Here is a 19,599-nt window from a genome sequence, read left to right as displayed (position 1 = left end):
GCTTATGTGATGATGTCTCAAATGGAAGAAATTTTGAAAGATGATCCATACAGTAATGTTTAGTTTAATTGAACACAGGACTGTTTTATGACGTTCAAACCGAAAATGTTTAGACAAGAGGTTATGAACTGACAAAAATAACAGTACTGTCATGTGAGAAATCTAAACAACAGGAGGGAATGTCAGAGTATTTTTGTTTTTAAAGGTTTTATTATTCATATAATAATCAGCTAAGAGTGTTTATATTTCTGTTCTGTACTCAACCAGCTGCATATTTTAATTGCTGGCTCCTTACTCTATAACGGAAACTGTTTGCCTTCACATTATCAGTCTTTGCCTTCACATTGTCACTGTTTGCCTTCAAACTAGCAGGAAACCGCCACCCACGAGTAAGAAACAACCTTGTAGAGAACACGAAGTTTTTTGATAAACCACACCTGTTTTCTTGACAAGATAAGGATGATATTTCCTTTTTTGTATGCTTCATGATGTGTATAAATAAAGCCAGACTGCACCAAGGAGGGGTGTGAGTCTCTCCCTGAGTCTCTCACCCGTGCATGTTTAAAACTGCTCTAAGTGTCTGAGTGATATTTCATTGCATCTGAGTACTTGATAATAGAATATCTTTAACACATTCTCAATCATCCAGGGAAATAAATCTCCAAAAGTCACCAACTTGGAGTGTTTCAGTTTGCCATCTTAGGGAGAAATCAACACACATGGGTGTATGTCCTTTGTTGCTGAGATTTATTGATAAAAACAGTACAAAAAACCAACCATTTGTACACATATTTACAAATAATAATAAAAAGTGAGTGAGTACATTTCAACATTTTCAGCAATCACTCACAATCCTGGCACTGCCATGGTATCTGTAGTCTGCATTTACCTTGGCTTGGCTTCCTGATCAATTGTCCACTACCAAAAGGAAGCCAAGCCCTGTGATCACACCTTGTTTTGTTGTAAAGGGTGACAGGGCTTGGCTTCCTTTTGGTAGTGGACCATTGATCAGTCGTCCATTGTGGCATCAATCAGACCACTGGTATAATAAAAGCATAATCACAATGGACCATTGATCACACCTTGTTTTGTTGTAAAGGGTGACAGGGCTTGGCTTCCTTTTGGTAGTGGACCATTGATCAGGAAGCCAAGCCCTATATATATGATACAATCTCACTGCACTTAGCCTAATCCTTCATTGCCCTGAAGAATTCTGTGGTGTACGGACCTCCTCTCCAAGGAAAGAAAATGCAGAGAAGACTCACCACTCAGCAGGCCTTGGAAATGATCCTGAGGGAAGTCGACCCTTGTGACTCGGATGGAGAAGACCTAGAAGTTCAGCCGGATTCGGACTCAGAGCTGTCTGATCAGTCTTCCGGTTAGTTTCATTTCATGTTATTTCCTATTTCATTTCAAACAAGTAAGTGGATGTAGTTAGTAAGTAAGATATTTCAGACATTATTCTGATACAGAGGAGGAGATACTGGAATTATAATTAGTATCTATGCATGCATTTGTGATTTTGTTTGACCTCCCCATTGCTCACAATTTGAATTTGTTCACACTGCAGATGAGGAGACTGCTTCTGCACCTAAAAAGAGAGCTTGTTTGGGGACTGAGACAGCGAAAGATGGCACAGTGTGGCGTGAAGAACAGGTGGGGACCTGTCTCCCTTTCACCCCAATAGAAGCGTACGCTGCAGATGGAGAGCCAACGGCTAAGGCCAGGAGAAGTATCTCGAGTCGCCTTCAGAGCTTCCTGTGTTTCATCACTCTTGACATGCTTCATAGCATTCAAAAATGGACTATTCAACATGCACAGCAAATGGAGCATGTTCATTGGTTCATGGACCTCCCTGAACTAATGGCATTTATTGCAATTGTCATCTTGCGGGGGGTTACCAGGGTTCCATCTCTAAATGACTGCTGGTCAGCAAACCTGGGAAACCCACAGATAATTGGAACTATGGCACGAAACCGCTTCCAAGACATCATGCAACACCTACGCTTTGATGACAAGTCCACCCGCAGTGATCGAGCAAAGACTGATAAGTTCGCTGCAATTTCCAGTGTGTGGGGATCATTTGTCACCAACTGCATCACGTGCTACAACCCTGGTCTACATATCACCGTTGATGAACAGCTTTTCCCATCAAAGACTCGGTGCTGTTTCCTGCAGTATATTGCAAGTAAACCTGACAAGTTTGGGATCAAGTTTTGGGTGGCTCGCGACCTAAAATCCAAGTACATTTGCAATGTCTTCCCATATCTTGGCAAGGACCCCAATCGTCCCACTGGGGAGAGACTTTCTGAAAATGTAGTAATGAGGCTGATGGAACCATTCCTAGACAAGGGCAGAAATGTTACCACGGACAATTTTTTCACATCGCTTTCACTTGCGCAAAAACTTCTTAGACGGAAAACCACCATCCTCGGCACAGTCAACAAGATTCGCAGGGAAATTCCTCAATCCACTAGACAGACAGATCGCAATGAATTCACCACTCAGGTATGTTGCAGGTCTTTTGTGGTTCTATGTTTATGTGTTTCATTGTGTGTAAAAGTGCTATGGAAATAACAATTTATCTTATTTCTTAGGTGTTTTCAACCTCTGCTGCCACGCTGACGGCGTATGCGGCCAAACGGAAGAAGACAGTCTATATTCTTAGCAGCATGCACAGCGTGGTTCAGACTGATAACACTACCAAAAGGAAGCCAAACACTGTCACCCTTTACAACAAAACAAAGTGTGGCGTGGATGTGATGGACCAGATGGTTCGGGAGTACACTGTCCGCAGAGGAACACGGCGCTGGCAGTTGCCGTGTTTTATAACATGATTGACATGGCAGCACTGAATGCACATGTGCTGTATCAAGCATGCACCGGGACGAAGGAAAGACGGGTGGACTTCCTGGTGGAGCTTGCAAGAGAGTTGGCTCACTCTCATGTAGCTGCGAAGAAGGCAAGAAAAGAACAGTTGCTTTGGACACAACCCTCCACACCTAGCCCTGGAAAAAGAGCCATGTGTCAGGTCAAACACAAATGCAAGAACAATCATGCCACTGTGCGATGTGTTCACTGCAACAGATACACATGTGGTAAATGCAGACTACAGATACCATGGCAGTGCTGGGATTGTGAGTGATTGCTGAAAATGTTGAAATGTACTCACTCACTTTTTATTATTATTTGTAAATATGTGTACAAATGGTTGGTTTTTTGTACTGTTTTTATCAATAAATCTCAGCAACAAAGGACATACACCCATGTGTGTTGATTTCTCCCTAAGATGGCAAACTGAAACACTCCAAGTTGGTGACTTTTGGAGATTTATTTCCCTGGATGATTGAGAATGCATCAAGATGAAACACAAAAGGAAGTGCACAGCTTTTAGCAGCTCCCCCACACCCTCAATCACACACCCCCACTCCCCTCCCTCCAGAATTCCCAGGTAACAACCTAATATACATATGAATGACTAGCCAATTTAGCTTCCACTTGGCTGAAGCTAAAGCTTAGCTAAAAGCCTACCAGCCATTTGGCTGCTCTCCGGGTTTTATAGGTAGAAAGGTAGAAGCCTGGCTTTGCAGGTGTTATTAAGTAACGCGTTACAGTAACTACGTTATTATTGTGGTAACGAGCACGGTAACTAGTTATTATGGCAAAATCAGGAACGCGTTACTCGTTACTGGGATTTAGATAGGGTCGTTACTCGTTACTTCATGTGGTGGCTATCGCGGAGCTTCCACAGATTCAGTAACATTAGCAAGTGGTGGAGGCCAGCAGGTGGATGAAGGAAAAGGGACACAGAAGGAAAAGAGACCCGAGGCGGCCGCCAGTCCAAGTGTGAACTGAACTTCAGGTAAGAAGTTATGACCTGCAGTCTCTCTGGGTCAGATATGAACCAAGTTTAGGTGGAGTTTATTTTTGTTATTCTGACTTTTTCCGTACTGCGTGCTAGCTAGCATGATGGAGTTTCTATACAGCTGGGTGGGTGCTAATGATGTTAACGATGTTCAACTTTATTTTGTTCATAAGTTATTAGAGTTGCCAACCGTCCCGTCTGGTATTCAGAGAAAATATTACGCGTTTCTTATTGAGGTGAAAAGGAACAGTTTGTCCCGTAATTCAGCTACAATGAAAAAGGCACAAAGCTGGAGTTATTCTGTGTCTTTACGCTGCACAGCTGCCTCTTTGTTCATTCTCCCCCCTCCCTCTCCCGTTTCTACTTCAATCATGAAAACTGATCAATGATCAGCTGATCGTCTTTTCTCTCTTGTTTGTTTATCGCTCACTTTGCGCCGAAAGAGGAAACCAGCACGTTTAAGCTTGATCAGCTGTTGTTAGAATTTATTTAATATTAATTTCTAGTATCAGCTGATGTTTGCTGGAGCCACAGCTGTAAAGCTGCTGGTCATGATATGGTTTGGTTATCTGGTGAGAGGGAAACATGAAGATGAAACCAGGAGATGTCCTTACTGAATCATCAGAGCTGAACAGGTGATGGAGAAACAGGTTTACCTTTTAGGTGACATGAATGAGTTGAAGGGAAGTTATGAACTGTTTCTGAGAGACAAATAACCCCAGGATCCTTTTTTAGGTAGCTGACAGCTGGTAACTGTGCAGGTGCGGATCTAGCAAAGTGTTGCCAGGGGGGCATGTAGGGCATTAACAGGGAAAGGGGGGCACAAAGAAATACTTTTCTTTCTTATTCTCATTTAAAATGTCTAGCTTTTAAAAAATAATTATCTGAATCTTACAACAAACGATTGATAGATTGATGCATATATACCATCAAAACAGTGTACATCACTGTCACAACAGTGTTTGTTTTCATTCAAAGGCTTTATGATTTTTCCTATAATGGTGGGCCAGTCTCTAGTCAAAATGCCCGGGACGATTTTTTTGTCCCAGTCCAGCCCTGTATGCAGCTCATCTGCAGTCTGGTGTTGCCTACATCTTCCTATTCAGAAGGCAGAATTTCCGAGTTCTGAGTACAATCGAAAGCACCACGACTGCAGTTTTTGTGTTGGATGTAAAAGGCGCAGATGACACTGTGACGTAGGCTAGAATCATGGCAGCAGTCAATGACGGTCCAGGCGTGGGATTTCTCTCATGGAAATATGCACATTATCTTTTTCTTTCTATTGGTAGGTGGCACAGTGCACTTGTGGCAAGTAAGCAAGCTAGAAGACTGGCAAAGTTATGGAAGCAACACATTAACAAGAGAATTCTGAGTAAAACCAAAGTTACTTTCCCTAGTAACTAGTTACTTTGAAAGTAACGAGTAACTTGAAGTAACTGAGTTACTTTTGAGAGAAGTAACTAGTAATGTAACTAAGTTACTATTTTAAAGTAACTTACCCAACACTGTTAGTAAATGACCCAGAATTAGCTTCCGGCCCACCTCCACTCTCTTGCAATGCAGACTTTTTAAGCTTATCCTCCATTGCGAGCCCAGTTTTGTTGTTAACTGACTGGACACTGTCCCTACGTTTAGACGAAACTGTCTCTGTTTTCATAACAAAAACGTCTTTACCGAAAACAGAGTCCTTTTCACTCACTGCAGCTCCTTGTGCGGCTAGTCCAGAGTCAGCTGGTTCTTCCGAAACCACAGGAGTGGGGTGAGCTTCGGTTTGACAGAGATGATGCCGGCGCCGTCTCTTTCATGATGGCGGGGCAAAGGAACCTGTCCCCTGTTCATCTGTGACTGGATTAATTAAAACGACAGGGTCCGGTTTACTCACTGTGGTTGTAGGAGCCATATGAGTTGTTTCCGTCTGACTAAGTGGGTTGGTTTAAATGGACTCACTGTATTGGTGCATGGGTGTGGGGCGTGTCTCATGGGTGTGGTATAAGATAAATGTGGTTGCACTCACTTGTTCACAGCACCTGATGTTGATGAGCAGAAAGGTAGGGTGAGCAGGAGGCAAAACTTTCTGTTGACCGCAACTTGAATGATTTGATATATTTGACTGTAACTTGATGGTGTTTGTATATTTGAGTACTAATTGATGCCATAGACCAGGTTGTAATTTGACATAATAGTTAGTGCAGTTATTGATAAGTTGCAGTTATTTGTTTGTGCAATCTGTGCGTTTGTTTAGTAGTTAATCCTATGTGCCGATGTATATATTGGACGGTTGCATGTGGAAATAAAGAAGCAAATGATACAGAAGTGTATGGTATGCGTTTATTGTTGCGCGTCATCAGGGTCCTCATGTTTAGCCTGCCGCGGCCATTGGTTGGAGTAGCCGCAACAGTGGTGACCAGCACTGCCGGTCTTTGGTCTGCCAACACAGAGGCCATTGAAGGAGTGAGAGGAGATGGAGTAGGGCGCCGTCTTCCTTGCAGTGGAGGGTCCAATAGGTGAGCAGCAAGCGGCGGTGGGAAAACTCTCCGCCTATTAAGAAAAAACCAGGCAGCAAGGGTTGCCAGGGAGGAAGCCGCATCCTCCTTGCCCGGACGGCCCAAACCAAACAGTTCAAAGCTGGAGCTTGCCCTCAGCACAGTTACAATTTGAATTAGTTTTGCAATGTCCAGAAAGCTCATAGAGAAGGTAGTGGAGGAGAGGTAATTGTCAAAAAACACTACCTGTATGTGTCTTTTGTGTGGATCAACAGCCTGGATTACGCTTCGGCAGTAACCCCACAGCTCTGTGAGCGATCCCTCCTCCATGGCGACTCCCGAGTCCGCTTGGGCCATGGTGGTTGGTGGGATTATTCTGTCACCTCCCTCCTGAACCTCTCCGAAAAGTCCGCTGGGTCCATCTGGCGGGATCATTCTGTCACGGCAAACCGTGGGAGGTGTGGGGAAGGAGGACCCAGGCGCGGTGCTCTATGTACAAACAGTGCATTTATTTACAGTGTATGGTACAAACAACAATAAATCCCCGTGCTTTCCCTGACTCCCGTGTCGTGTCTCTCCGTGAAAAGTCCGTGTCTCAGTGGTCTCCGCTCCCGTGTCTCAGCACCCCTCGTGCTGGCTGCTGTCTGGCGCTCCACACTTCTCCTGGGGACACAATAGACGCAGCCGTCAGGACAAATATAACCGCGGGCATACACACACTAACTCAGTTCAACAGGATGACTAACGTGGCGTCTCACGGAATGATCCCGCGCCGATGGGAGCTCCAAGACTCTCTTAAGTAGCTCCCCCGACGAGGCCTGATCAGCAGCAGGTGTGTGGCTTCGGGTGTGGCCAGTCCGCCAGCAGGGCCACACCCACCAGGCCTGAAGGCGCCCGCAGCAACACACACACACACACACACACACACACACACACACACACACACACACACAAAGCAGGGATAACGAGGGACAGCAATACAAAATATATATTATAATATTAGTCCATAACTGCTCAGGGATCCTGGGTCGCTCAGACCCAGGACCCTGACAGCTCCAGACATTTTCATTCAGGTAAGTTCTAAATAAGTTCATATTACTCTTTATAGTCTTTATTTCAAAACTTACATTTTAACTACTGATTTTATCTACTGTGTTTTTAATCAATTTTGAGTCATGCTTTTTATTTGTTTTGGTTTTTTAAATGTCTCTGTAAAGCACTTTGAATCACCTTGTTGTTGAATTGTGCTATATAAATAAACTTGCCTTGCCTATAGCCTATTAGTTTTATTTTCAATGCGCTCTGAGGTCATACCAAATCCTGACTGGGTTCCAACGCTACACAAATCCCTGCTTCAAACTACATGCTACATGCCACTATGCCAATCAGATTACTTCTTCCATGTGAGGGTGAACATGTGCCCCAGTGTGTTAGTAAAACCAGGGAAAATGCTCTTGTTAAATACTCTTAAAAGTCTTGTGCTGTATATGTAGTGATACGTTTTCAAAAGAGACAGTAAATTACAGAATGCTAGTAGAGGGTGATATTATTTAAAAGCTGTCATGATTTTATGTGAACATTTCGTCATTTGTACATTATAAACGACATGGATTGTACATTGTTACTGATGTTATGTTCTACAAAGCGGTTTTAATAAAAAAAAAGCAAAAATTAGTTTGTTTCTTTATTCAACTTTTGAACAGTGTTAGTAAGTACATATTCAGTAAATGCAAATTATTTACATGGCAATTCACTTCAGCCATAAATCTAGACCCCCTAAATAAAACATTGTGGGTTATTCAGAACAGAACTATGCTTGGAGAAATATTTTCCCATCAGTTGATTCAACTCCTCCACACACTGTAAAACCCAATAAGTAAATTTTACTCAAAACCTTTGGTGAAACTGATTACATAAAATATTTTAAGTTATTAAAACTTAAAAATAAAAGTTAAATAAACACACTTTATTTATTAACTTTAGATAAATATTTTTAAGTACCATTGATAAATGTTTTTATGTTATATCCACATTTTTGGTTTAGTACTCTCTACTTGATATTTTGAGTTTCAAGTACAAATCTAGCTCAAGTAACTTTAAGGAATTAATATTTAGTTTCAAAATGTTAACCATTTTAAGCTAATACAACTCAAAAATTTAAAATACAAATGCTTGTAATAGCCAAATCGACTTTGTTTTGAATTTGATATGTGCCCAAAAAAAGATATAAAAAGTGCCCAAAATAATTACACTTGTAAAACATAAGACAGAAAATATAAATTCAAGTTAAAAATTTATTGAGTTACTTTAACACATAGCCTTTCTAACAAAAAGCCCAAAGACAAATCAACCACATTTTATAGGGAATAATGTCGGAAACTTTGGCACAAGGTTACAATATTAGAAATAAAGAATTTCACAACATGTTTTATGAGTATTCAAATTTGATTAACACATGAGCATGGCCTTTTTATTAAAAAACAAACAAACAAAAGGAAAAGAAAAATCCTGCATTATTAGGTGGGAAAACCGAATGAAAGTAATAGTATGGTATAGTGCAGCTAATACACTGAAATATAATTGGTAACCTTTTTAATATGCCAATACTGTGGTTATGCAAAATGCACATTTGTAGAGTGCAATCACAGTCTCAACAACAAAGCAATAAAACATTAAATAGAAAAATACTTCTTTAGAGACATAAAACAAAGTGTTATAAACCTCCTTAGTGCCTTATGTCAGTTATGAGCAGTTCCGGAGGAACGTTCCTTAAGTGACATTCAAGATCCCACCTAGAAGCCAGAAATGTAGTGAGATTGTCCTTCATTTTCTCTATAGATTTACAGTTATCTGACTAAAAACACAATCAAAATCAACTAAAACACAAGTGATGATGGGGGGAAAAAAGTAAATAAATAAAATCACCCCTTTTACTTTGGATGTAGCTTTTAGATAATGAAGTATGAAACAGAGTCTGCAAAGATTTCTTTATTCTATTCTCTCTCTCTTTAAAAAATAAAACAAAAAAAACTTATCCAGACTTGGAAACATGATAAACTGAATTACTTGCTTTAACAGGCACTTGAGGGCTGTGTAGGAACCCTGGACATTATTCTGCTGCCAAAAGATCATTTTTAAGACTCAGCACTTTGGGCTTCAACTTCCCACCCTCCAGACCCATCAAAACTTTCTGAATAAAGTCAAAAATGTTGGCCAAACATTTTGGGTAGCTTAGGTGCAGGGCGTCGGTCAGTCCAACATTACTAGAAATGCATCAGCCAGGGTGGTGAAAACAATGATCATGTTACCCTCGACCAAAACTGCAGTCTTCTCAGGGCAGAAGAATGTTGCATTTCTGGAATTGGCTCTGATCAGGAGGAGTCCAAGTGGCACTTCACTAATATCTGGTCTATCAGAATGCATCATCTACAGAAAACAAAATTACTACATGTTAGTGCATTCCTATTTCTCTTAGTTTCATCTATACAAGTCACATTTCTGGATTATTACTAGCTCAGAAATCAATTATTTGAACAACAAAAAAGCCACAGCACACCAAAGATTTGAGAAAACAAACTGACAAAAATAGTACTTTTAGTAAAGCAAAGTCATACCTCTTCGTAGCAATAACAACAGAAAGTCAATAGGAGTTATATATTTTTTTCATTTGTACAGTGATGTATGGTTGGGCTAGGAACATTATAGAAGGTCTACACACATTAAAAACATGTAGTGTTTCCATTATGTAACATAGACACTGTTGTAGACAGATCCAAGCATGGAGATGCTTCTCAAACTGTCAAAGTGTCATAATGTTTTGAGAAATCTAAACAAGGATGCTACTAAGATATTGTTCATAACTTTGTCCAAAACTTACATCCCATGTTTTGATGAAGGTAGAGGTGTCTTCGTACAAATAGGCAGAGAGGGCATGAAGCACACCAGCACTTTGGGCATGGATATCAGCTTGTTCCTACATCACAAGAAATTTTTTATTTTAAATTATTGGCTAACCTAGTCAAGAATGGTAGTTAAAATTGATCAAATTAATTAAAGCTCAAAAAACAAGACAAAAACCCACTAACCTGGAGATTATAGCTTCTGAAGAGGTGAGACAGGACATCAGACACGTTCCCTGTGCAAACAGCTTTCTTCCTGAAAAAGCTCTGGAGCCGGGGAGCATGTTGGTCCAACACAGCATAAAAGTGGTTCTTCAGGTGGGGGTTTGTAATCCTGTGGAATTCTGCACAGATCTGAACACACAGGATACATTTGTGTTTACAAGTTTCAATTAGTCTATAAATCTTTGCAAAATACATCAAAATCCTTACACTCCAAAGGCATAATTTGTTCAGACAGGCCAGATAACAGGAGTTGATATACAGTGGGGCAAAAAAGCATTTAGTCAGCCACCGATTGTGCAAGTTCCCCCACCTAAAATGATGACAGAGGTCAGTAATTTGCACCAGAGGTACACTTCAACTGTGAGAGACAGAATGTGAAAAAAAATCCATGAATCCACATGGTAGGATTTGTAAAGAATTTATTCGTAAATCAGGGTGGAAAATAAGTATTTGGTCAATAACAAAAATACAACTCAATACTTTGTAACATAACCTTTGTTGGCAATAACAGAGGTCAAACGTTTACTATAGGTCTTTACCAGGCTTGCACACACAGTAGCTGGTATTTTGGCCCATTCCTCCATGCAGATCTTCTCGAGAGCAGTGATGTTTTGGGGCTGTTGCCGAGCAACACGGACTTTCAACTCCCGCCACAGATTTTCTATGGGGTTGAGGTCTGGAGACTGGCTAGGCCACTCCAGGACTTTCAAATGCTTCTTACGGAGCCACTCCTTTGTTGCCCGGGCGGTGTGTTTTGGATCATTGTCATGTTGGAAAACCCAGCCTCGTTTCATCTTCAAAGTTCTCACTGATGGAAGGAGGTTTTGGCTCAAAATCTCACGATACATGGCCCCATTCATTCTGTCCTTAACACGGATCAGTTGTCCTGTCCCCTTGGCAGAAAAACAGCCCCATAGCATGATGTTTCCACCCCCATGCTTCACAGTAGGTATGGTGTTCTTGGGATGCAACTCAGTATTCTTCTTCCTCCAAACACGACGAGTTGAGTTTATACCAAAAAGTTCTACTTTGGTTTCATCTGACCACATGACATTCTCCCAATCCTCTGCTGTATCATCCATGTGCTCTCTGGCAAACTTCAGACGGGCCTGGACATGCACTGGCTTCAGCAGCGGAACACGTCTGGCACTGCGGGATTTGATTCCCTGCCGTTGTAGTGTGTTACTGATGGTGACCTTTTTTACTTTGGTCCCAGCTCTCTGCAGGTCATTCACCAGGTCCCCCCGTGTGGTTCTGGGATCTTTGCTCACCGTTCTCATGATCATTTTGACCCCACGGGATGAGATCTTGCGTGGAGCCCCAGATCGAGGGAGATTATCAGTGGTCTTGTATGTCTTCCATTTTCTGATGATTGCTCCCACAGTTGATTTTTTCACACCAAGCTGCTTGCCTATTGTAGATTCACTCTTCCCAGTCTGGTGCAGGTCTACAATACTTTTCCTGGTGTCCTTCGAAAGCTCTTTGGTCTTGGCCATGGCGGAGTTTGGAGTCTGACTGTTTGAGGCTGTGGACAGGTGTCTTTTATACAGATGATGAGTTCAAACAGGTGCCATTCATACAGGTAACGAGTGGGGGACAGAAAAGCTTCTTACAGAAGACGTTACAGGTCTGTGAGAGCCAGAGATTTTCCTTGTTTGAGGTGACCAAATACTTATTTTCCACCCTGATTTACGAATAAATTCTTTACAAATCCTACCATGTGGATTCATGGATTTTTTTTTCACATTCTGTCTCTCACAGTTGAAGTGTACCTCTGGTGCAAATTACTGACCTCTGTCATCATTTTAAGTGGGGGAACTTGCACAATCGGTGGCTGACTAAATACTTTTTTGCCCCACTGTACAATATGTACAATAGAATACAAGTATACAGTAATATAAAGTAGGATAGTGCAAAATATAATATTGAATAAATATATATATTCTTAGTGCTTATTGTCTGATTATATTGTTTTATGTATGCCTTTATAAACCAGGAAGATGAGAACTATGTTAAGGGTGACAGGTTGCCCTGGCAACAGACTTTAGAAAGAGGAAGTGCAAAGCTGCACCGGAAATTTGACACAAAGAAAAGAGGAACTAGTAACATATAAGGAGTTGTTTGTATTGAAACTGTGTGTGACGTGTAAAGTACCAAAATAACACATATATGAGACACATTTTTAGCTTCTAATGTTAGGGATTCTGCATCTGGCTTTGGGCTGTGCAGGGCTCTCTCTTCCGGAAGATGATTGAATAAAGAATTATAAATGTTTTGAGTCGGGTTTTCTCTGTTCTATCATGGGGATAAAATAACCGGGTTTAATAGTAGCAAGTAACAGTATAACTATATCCTGAAAAATAAATAGCTTAGCTATCAGCGCATATCAGTGCAGGTGATTCTAAAAGTGACATAGTATTGTGCAAATGGATACAAGAGAAGCAGCATATGAGGGGGGGATGAAACAAACATTCAATGAAAAAACTGTTGGGTGATATTGCACGGTCTGAATGGGAACAGAATAGCTTTGTTATTAATCCTCAGGAAAATCACCTACAGAGTGAGGAAGAGTTGTATAGTTCTATTGTCACCGATACAAAGGATTTCCTGTGGCGGTCAGTTCTGCATTTCGGGGCAATGAGTCTTTTGCTCCGATGGTCCATCATGGAGGCGTGCATGAGGTGGGAGGGGTTGTCCATGATACAAAGAAGCTTTCTTAGCATTCTCCTCTCAGACACTTCCTCTAGGTTCTCCAGCCTGACACCCAGGACAGAACCAGCCTTTTTAATCGGTTTGTTCAGCCTGTTGGCATCGGCTGTCGTCACCCCACTGCCCCAACACACTGCTGCAGAGAACACAACACTCTCTACCACAGAGTGAAAAACATGGTCAGCATTTTCCTACAAACATTAAAGGACCTGAGCCTACTCAGTAGGAAAAGCCGACTCTGCCCTTTTTTAAAGACAGCATTGGTGTTCTTGGTCCAGTCCAGTCTACAGTCCAAGTCTACCTCCAGGTACCCTTAGTCCTCCACTATCTCTACATCAGCCCCTCTGATGGTGACAGGGGTAGGAGGAGAAGCCTGCTTCCTAAAGTCCATGATCAGTTTATTTGTCTTTGCGATATTAAGTTGTAGATAGTTAAGCTCACACCACTCAACAAAGCTGTCCACCACACTCCTGTACTTCTGCCCATCCCTGATACAGCCCACAATGGCAGAGTCATCAGAGAATTTCTGCAGATGGCATGAAAGTGACTTGTACCTGAAGTCAGATGTGTAGAGGGTGAAGAGGAATGGTGATAGGACTGTCCCCTGTGGTGGCCCCATGCTGCTCATGATGTTGTCCGAGTGGCAGCCCTTCAGCCGAACATGCTGTGGTCGACTTTTTAACAGTCCGTGATCCAAGCTACCAGTGGGGCGTCCACCTGCATTTCCGTGAGCTTATTCCCCAGCAGTGATGGTCTGATCGTGTTAAAAGCACTAGAGAAGTCAAAGAACATGACCCTCACAGTGCTCCCAACAATGTCCAGGTGAGAATAAGCCTGGTCCAGCAGGTAGATGATGGCATCCTCCACGCCGATACGAGGTTGATAAGCAAACTGCAGGGGGTCCAGCCAAGGCTCCACCAGCAGACGCAGATGTCTCAGGATGAGTCTCTCCAGCGTCTTCGTGACATGTGAAGTCAGAGCCACTGGCCTGTATTCACTGGGGGTCAATGGGTTAATCTTTTTAGGGACAGGAACCAGGCAGGATGTCTTCCAGAGTGATGGGACCCTCTGCAGTTTCAGACTCATGTTGAAGATCCGATGTAGAACTCCAGCCAGCTGGGAAGCACAGCACCTGAGGGCCCTGGGACTGACATCATCAGGGCAAGCAGCTTTACTGGAGTGGAATCTGCCCAATTCCCTTTTGATGTCATCTCCTGAGAGGGACAGGGTGAGACAGTCTGAGGGGACAGGAGAGGGGGAAGGAGAATGGAGTAGATGGATAAGATGAGAAGAGCTGGGTGTGGAGACAGGAGACACAGGGCAGTCAAACCTATTGAAGTGTAGATTTAGGTTGTTTGCACTTTCACCGACCCCATCCATCCCAACACCTATCTTTTGTTTCAGGCCAGTAATGGCCCGCATTCCATTCCACACCTCCCTGGTGTTGTTTTCCTGCAGTTTGTTTTCCAGCCTCCTCCTGTAAGACTCTTTTCCCTCTGCAATCATGGCTTAGTCAGTGGTTATAGCCAACCACCAACTGTATCTTGGTCATATTACCCAGCAAAACCCAGTATGCAGGTTCATTCGTAACAGTCCTTGTGCCACGGATCAACACTGTTGCTTCTACATTAAACAGAAGAGCAGCGGCATGGCTGCAGGTCTCCGCGACTCTGGCCATACAGGTGCAGTGGGCGGCTTCAACCTTCCCTGTGATGCTCACAATGACCCATGGCTGCAATGCTGGTTCATTCAGTCTTTGAGAGTGCAGGACCTGAAACACACACAGACAAAGTTCATTTAAAGACAAGAACTTTAATGAGCCAAGGCCAACACAAATGTGTTTTATCTACTTTAAAATCTATTCATCATAAATGTAACAAAGTGTTTAGAAAGTTAGCACATACATGTAATTTTTTTTTCTTTTTATGTATCCATCTATAGAACGCTGCATGCTATATTCTGAATCTGCCTGTTTTTGTTTTTTGTTTTTTTAATCTGCTAGCAAAAAAATTAACCTAAAGTATGTAATGCAAGGATGTAATCATTTTCAAGAGGGAGAAAGCATAAAGTTTGACTTTAAGTGACAATTATGAATCACTTAATATGTTAAGGAGATTCTGAAGGTCATTGATCAATGTAGAAAACTAAAATAGAATATATTTTTAGTGACACAGGACACAAACAATGAAGCAACATGTATAATTAGGATTATTTATAATAGATATGAATTAATTAGTGCAATTTCTTTAACCATAGAGAATGATTAAATCCTTCAGGAGAATGTCACATCAATGCACTGAACTCACTATGTTATCCCTCTAACAGAGCCTCCACATGTTCTCACTGTAATTTCCCCCTCATGAATGAATTTATGTTTGCACAAATCTGAATGTTTGGGGGGAAATCAAACACATTTTACTCGCAGTATTCAAGCTGACTTACCTTTGTTTGAATGATGGCGAATTTACAACGTGAAGGCTTAAAAATAGCCAAATCTTGTACCCAATCCTTGGTGAATTTGATGTCCATCTCCAGAGATTTACAACTGCGAAATTGGTTCGCCATGTATGCGCTGACTCCACAGACAATGTAGGAAAATATATCAGGCTATGTCAATAGCGGTTGGTCTTCAGGGTTTCTACTCCACTGCCGTTATTTCATACAGGTCCACATTTCCAATGCAGGCTATTTTTTGCAAGATGCAATCTGTCTCTATAATGTCCTTTTTCTTTTGAGCTGCTTTTAAGTATGGGTCGTAGCAATCCTCCTTCCAACACAGTGTGTTTGTTTTGATTCATGGCCTGCTAAAATGGTGCCACGCTCCCACAATGCAATGCGGCGTGACGTCATCTCCAAACCCTATAGATGACAGCCAGAAGGAGCGTGTTTGGAGGCGTGGTCCTGCTCCTGAATTTCCGATACATAATCTCCAATTCACTAGCTGGGCCCATGTCCTCATTTTAAGTTTGACAGCGTTTTAGTAGGTAAAAGTGAATGCTTTAACATGAATTGAGCTGTGGTTTGGGGAAGGCCTCGAAGGGGACTGGCAACCTGGCAGATCCTCAAAGAAGGCATCCCCTGAAAATGGAAATAACTGTGTGTTACGAGGGTCGACGACCTCAGCCAGAATAATTCGATTTTCAATTCAACTTATTTATATGGCACCGAACCACGGTGACAGATGCCTCGAGACCATACGATGATGTCTAGAGGAAAAACCCAACAATCTTATGACCCCCTATGAGCAAGCACTTTGGTGACAGTGGGAAGGAAAAACTCCTTTTTAACAGGAAGAAACCTCAGACAGAACCAGGCTCAGGGAGGGACAGCCATCTGCTGTGATTGGTTGGGGTGAGAGAAGGAGAACAGGACAGAGACAAGCGTAGGGAGAGTGAATGCCGAGTGACCTCGCCACCCAGAGAAGAGGAAAATGACTGGTGGCAGGCTAGCGAAGCTGAACAGCTCTCGATAAGGTAGTCGAGGATTCCATGGAGTGGAGTGGATCAGCTCGGACAATTAGGAAGGAATGGCAGGAGAAGAGGTCAAAGGAAATTGAGAACAACGGAAATCTTAATAGGTGAATGAGGGGAACTCTAGATCATGTAGCGACATGGCTCAACTTCTAACTGAAGCACTGACAGAGAAGTATGATGGATTTTGAGATTTGAGGTGAGGTTCGTAAGGCTTGCGTGAGCTTATCTTTGAGTAGAAGATGAAGAGCAGGTGCTTAGCTGGTTAATTACTTCAGATAAGGTAGTGATAACTACTTTGCTAATTTCTGAAATGAACAGAAGTGAAAGCAGCAGCTTGGGAAGGGTTGATAAATGGAAAAACTGATTAGAGGAAAGTCGTCTTCTATAATAATAAACCCCAAAATCGTCAGAGAGCAGAGGGCGTGTCCACAGAACTTTGTGGGAGATGATAAGCTGTTTAGTTGTAGTCGGAACCGTGAGTCGGCTTTGAGAGTGGTCTCGAATGATTGTGTCGATGGTGGATGCTAGATATTGCTCACAAAAGCACGGGAGAAGTGAATGGATGCCATGAAGAATTATGCACACGACGCAGTTTGAATGTCTTAAAAGGAGGACAGAGGACAGAACCTGGCATTCCAGTGCCACAAAGGTTTGTCAGTGCTTTGCAAAGGCAGGAAAGATGGCAGAGAAACTGGTGTCTCGGTGCCGGAACAGATCGCTGCTACATCTTGTGGAAGACTGGACGAAATGGAGAAACTGGCATCCTGGTGAAAGTAATGTTTTTGGTTTTTTGCGAGTGATTGATGGCTGAAGCTGCCAATCCAGTAACGGAAGGGTAAGCTGCTTAGGGAATGGAACCTGGCATCTCGGTGCAAAGAACGTTTTCTGCCTTTGCAAATAAGGAATAGAGACCGAGAACCTGGCGTTTTGGTGCTGAAAGGAACATCTGCTGCATAGCATATGAGGGCTAGATGCGGAGGAGGTGGCGTCCCAGTGGTAGAAGGATTCACTGCTGCTTTTGCTGTGATAAATGCAGAGAAACTGGCAACTCTATATTAGAAAGCTTGCTGCTGAGTATGCGAATGAGGGATAAAGAAGAACCAGGCAACTCGGTGCCAAAGCTTGCTACTGTATTAGCATAGGAGGGATAGAGGAAGAGAAGCTGGCATCCTGGTGCCAAAAGCATGCTGCTGCATTTTGCCAATATGGGATACAGGAAAGGGAAACTGGCGACTTGTTTGTAGAAAACCTTGCTGGTGCGATTGGATATGAAGGAAGGACCTAGCATCCTGGTGCCATGAAAGCATGTTGCTAAATTTTGCGAAGGATGGATGGAGGGAAGGGAAACTGGCAAGGTGTTGGTAAAAGGCTTGCGGCTGCTTTTGTAAATAAGGGATAAAGGAAAAACCTGGCAACCCAGTGCCTTTTTTTTTCCATGCAGAGAAACTGACCGTTTTGCAAATGAGAAATGAGAACTTGGTATCGGGGCTAGAAGGATTCATGCTGCTTGTTGCCATGATGGATGTAGAGAAACTGGCAGTTCAGTAGCCTCCTGAGACCCAGGGGAAAAAAAGTATTTTGATTTTGATTTTTTTCAGATAAATCAAGTGTTGGGATGGTAAAAAAAACAAAATTATTTTTTAACTAATTTTATTTAAATTTTACAACATGTGCACTACAGTGCACAAGGGGAGTTCATTAATCACGAATGTGAAACTAACAAAATTCAAGAGCTATTTAGGAAAATTAAATGCTCCACTAAATTTTTTGTAAGCAGGATATCAAAACTTATTTATATAACAATATCATAAAAAAGTAGATCATGGGTCAACTTAGAAGTCACTGACACTTCACTAGCTGTAAGCCATTTGTTCAAGAACAAGTGATTGCACTGGGCTTTCTATTTCACAAAAGTCAATTCATGTATGATATCTGAGGAAGTACTGTGATTTTTTTATTTGGAGACACAAAGGAACATTTGGCACTTCCCACATCTCACATATGTTTTACTGTTGCACCCAACCATTCTACAACTGAAATGCCTTGGACTGTTAACCACTTCAGGCAAGTGGAGTGAACCATATTTTGTTACACTCTCATCTGGTTGGGGCTTCCTTTTCTTGATTTTCGGAGAGAACTCTTCATTACTGGTATTATTCAGGTCTTGTTCACATGTTTGTCCCTGGTTTCTCAGCCAAGAGGACCTTGAATTCCAGATACTGTGAGTTATTTTGGCACATTGAGATCATTGACAACTTTCAGCCAAGACTTGATCTTGTAGAAACAATCAGGTGTCATGGATTCAGCTATAATTGCGACTCTTGTTTTTTTACTTTACTGGAAAACATTTCTGCATTTTACCCATATTTTATTTTTAACTGAAAATCAAAAATTCCAGATTCTCCTACATGTTGGTTTTGGATAGGACGACAGATTTCAGGTGGCCCTGTGTCTTTCTCTATTACATCTGCCACTGCATCTTGATAATCTTTGTGTGGCTCCTCCTGGGTTCTCACCCTCTCCTATGTGGCTCACATGACTCTCATCTTCTGAAAAATCTATGTTTGAATCTCCCTCAATGATTCTGTTAAGAATTCTCTCTGCCTTTGTCAAAGAGCTGTCTACTAGGAAAAAGTGAAATAAATATAAGTACAAAGTGCCGACGTGCACTAGAGTACACATTAATAAATTAGTCATTTCCTCTGTGAAACTAAATAAGCTTAATTCTTAAAAACTTAGGGAGGAATTAATCGATTCAGTTTCAAGATGGATTAATCTGTGGCTAGAGCATGAGGGGGAGGAATTTCGTCATGCTCTGGAGGCCCAACTTCAGCGGCTAGTTTCCAGTCACCCCTGGCTGCTGGATTCACTTCACCCACTCCTACAGGACTTCCTCCTCAACACGCTTCACCTTCACCCCCCAACTGCGACAGCTGGCCTGCCTG

The 19,599-nt window shown here is 42.1% G+C and overlaps 1 protein-coding gene across 1 annotated transcript; it reads left to right on the top strand.

Moving 5' to 3' along the window:
* Positions 1-1,071: 1,071 nt before the first annotated feature.
* On the top strand, positions 1,072-2,320 carry LOC120717977. Its single transcript, XM_040006280.1, has 3 exons — positions 1,072-1,378; positions 1,571-2,162; positions 2,302-2,320. The coding sequence occupies exons 1-3, from the start codon at positions 1,249-1,251 to the stop codon at positions 2,318-2,320; spliced, it is 741 nt and encodes a 246-aa protein (XP_039862214.1). The 5' UTR covers positions 1,072-1,248.
* The last annotated feature ends 17,279 nt before the right edge of the window (positions 2,321-19,599 follow it).

The sequence above is a fragment of the Simochromis diagramma genome, unplaced genomic scaffold (genome assembly GCF_900408965.1).
Source record: "Simochromis diagramma unplaced genomic scaffold, fSimDia1.1 OVJJ01000511.1, whole genome shotgun sequence".
NCBI lineage: Eukaryota > Metazoa > Chordata > Actinopteri > Cichliformes > Cichlidae > Simochromis > Simochromis diagramma.
This window is presented reverse-complemented; position numbering and strand designations above follow the sequence as displayed.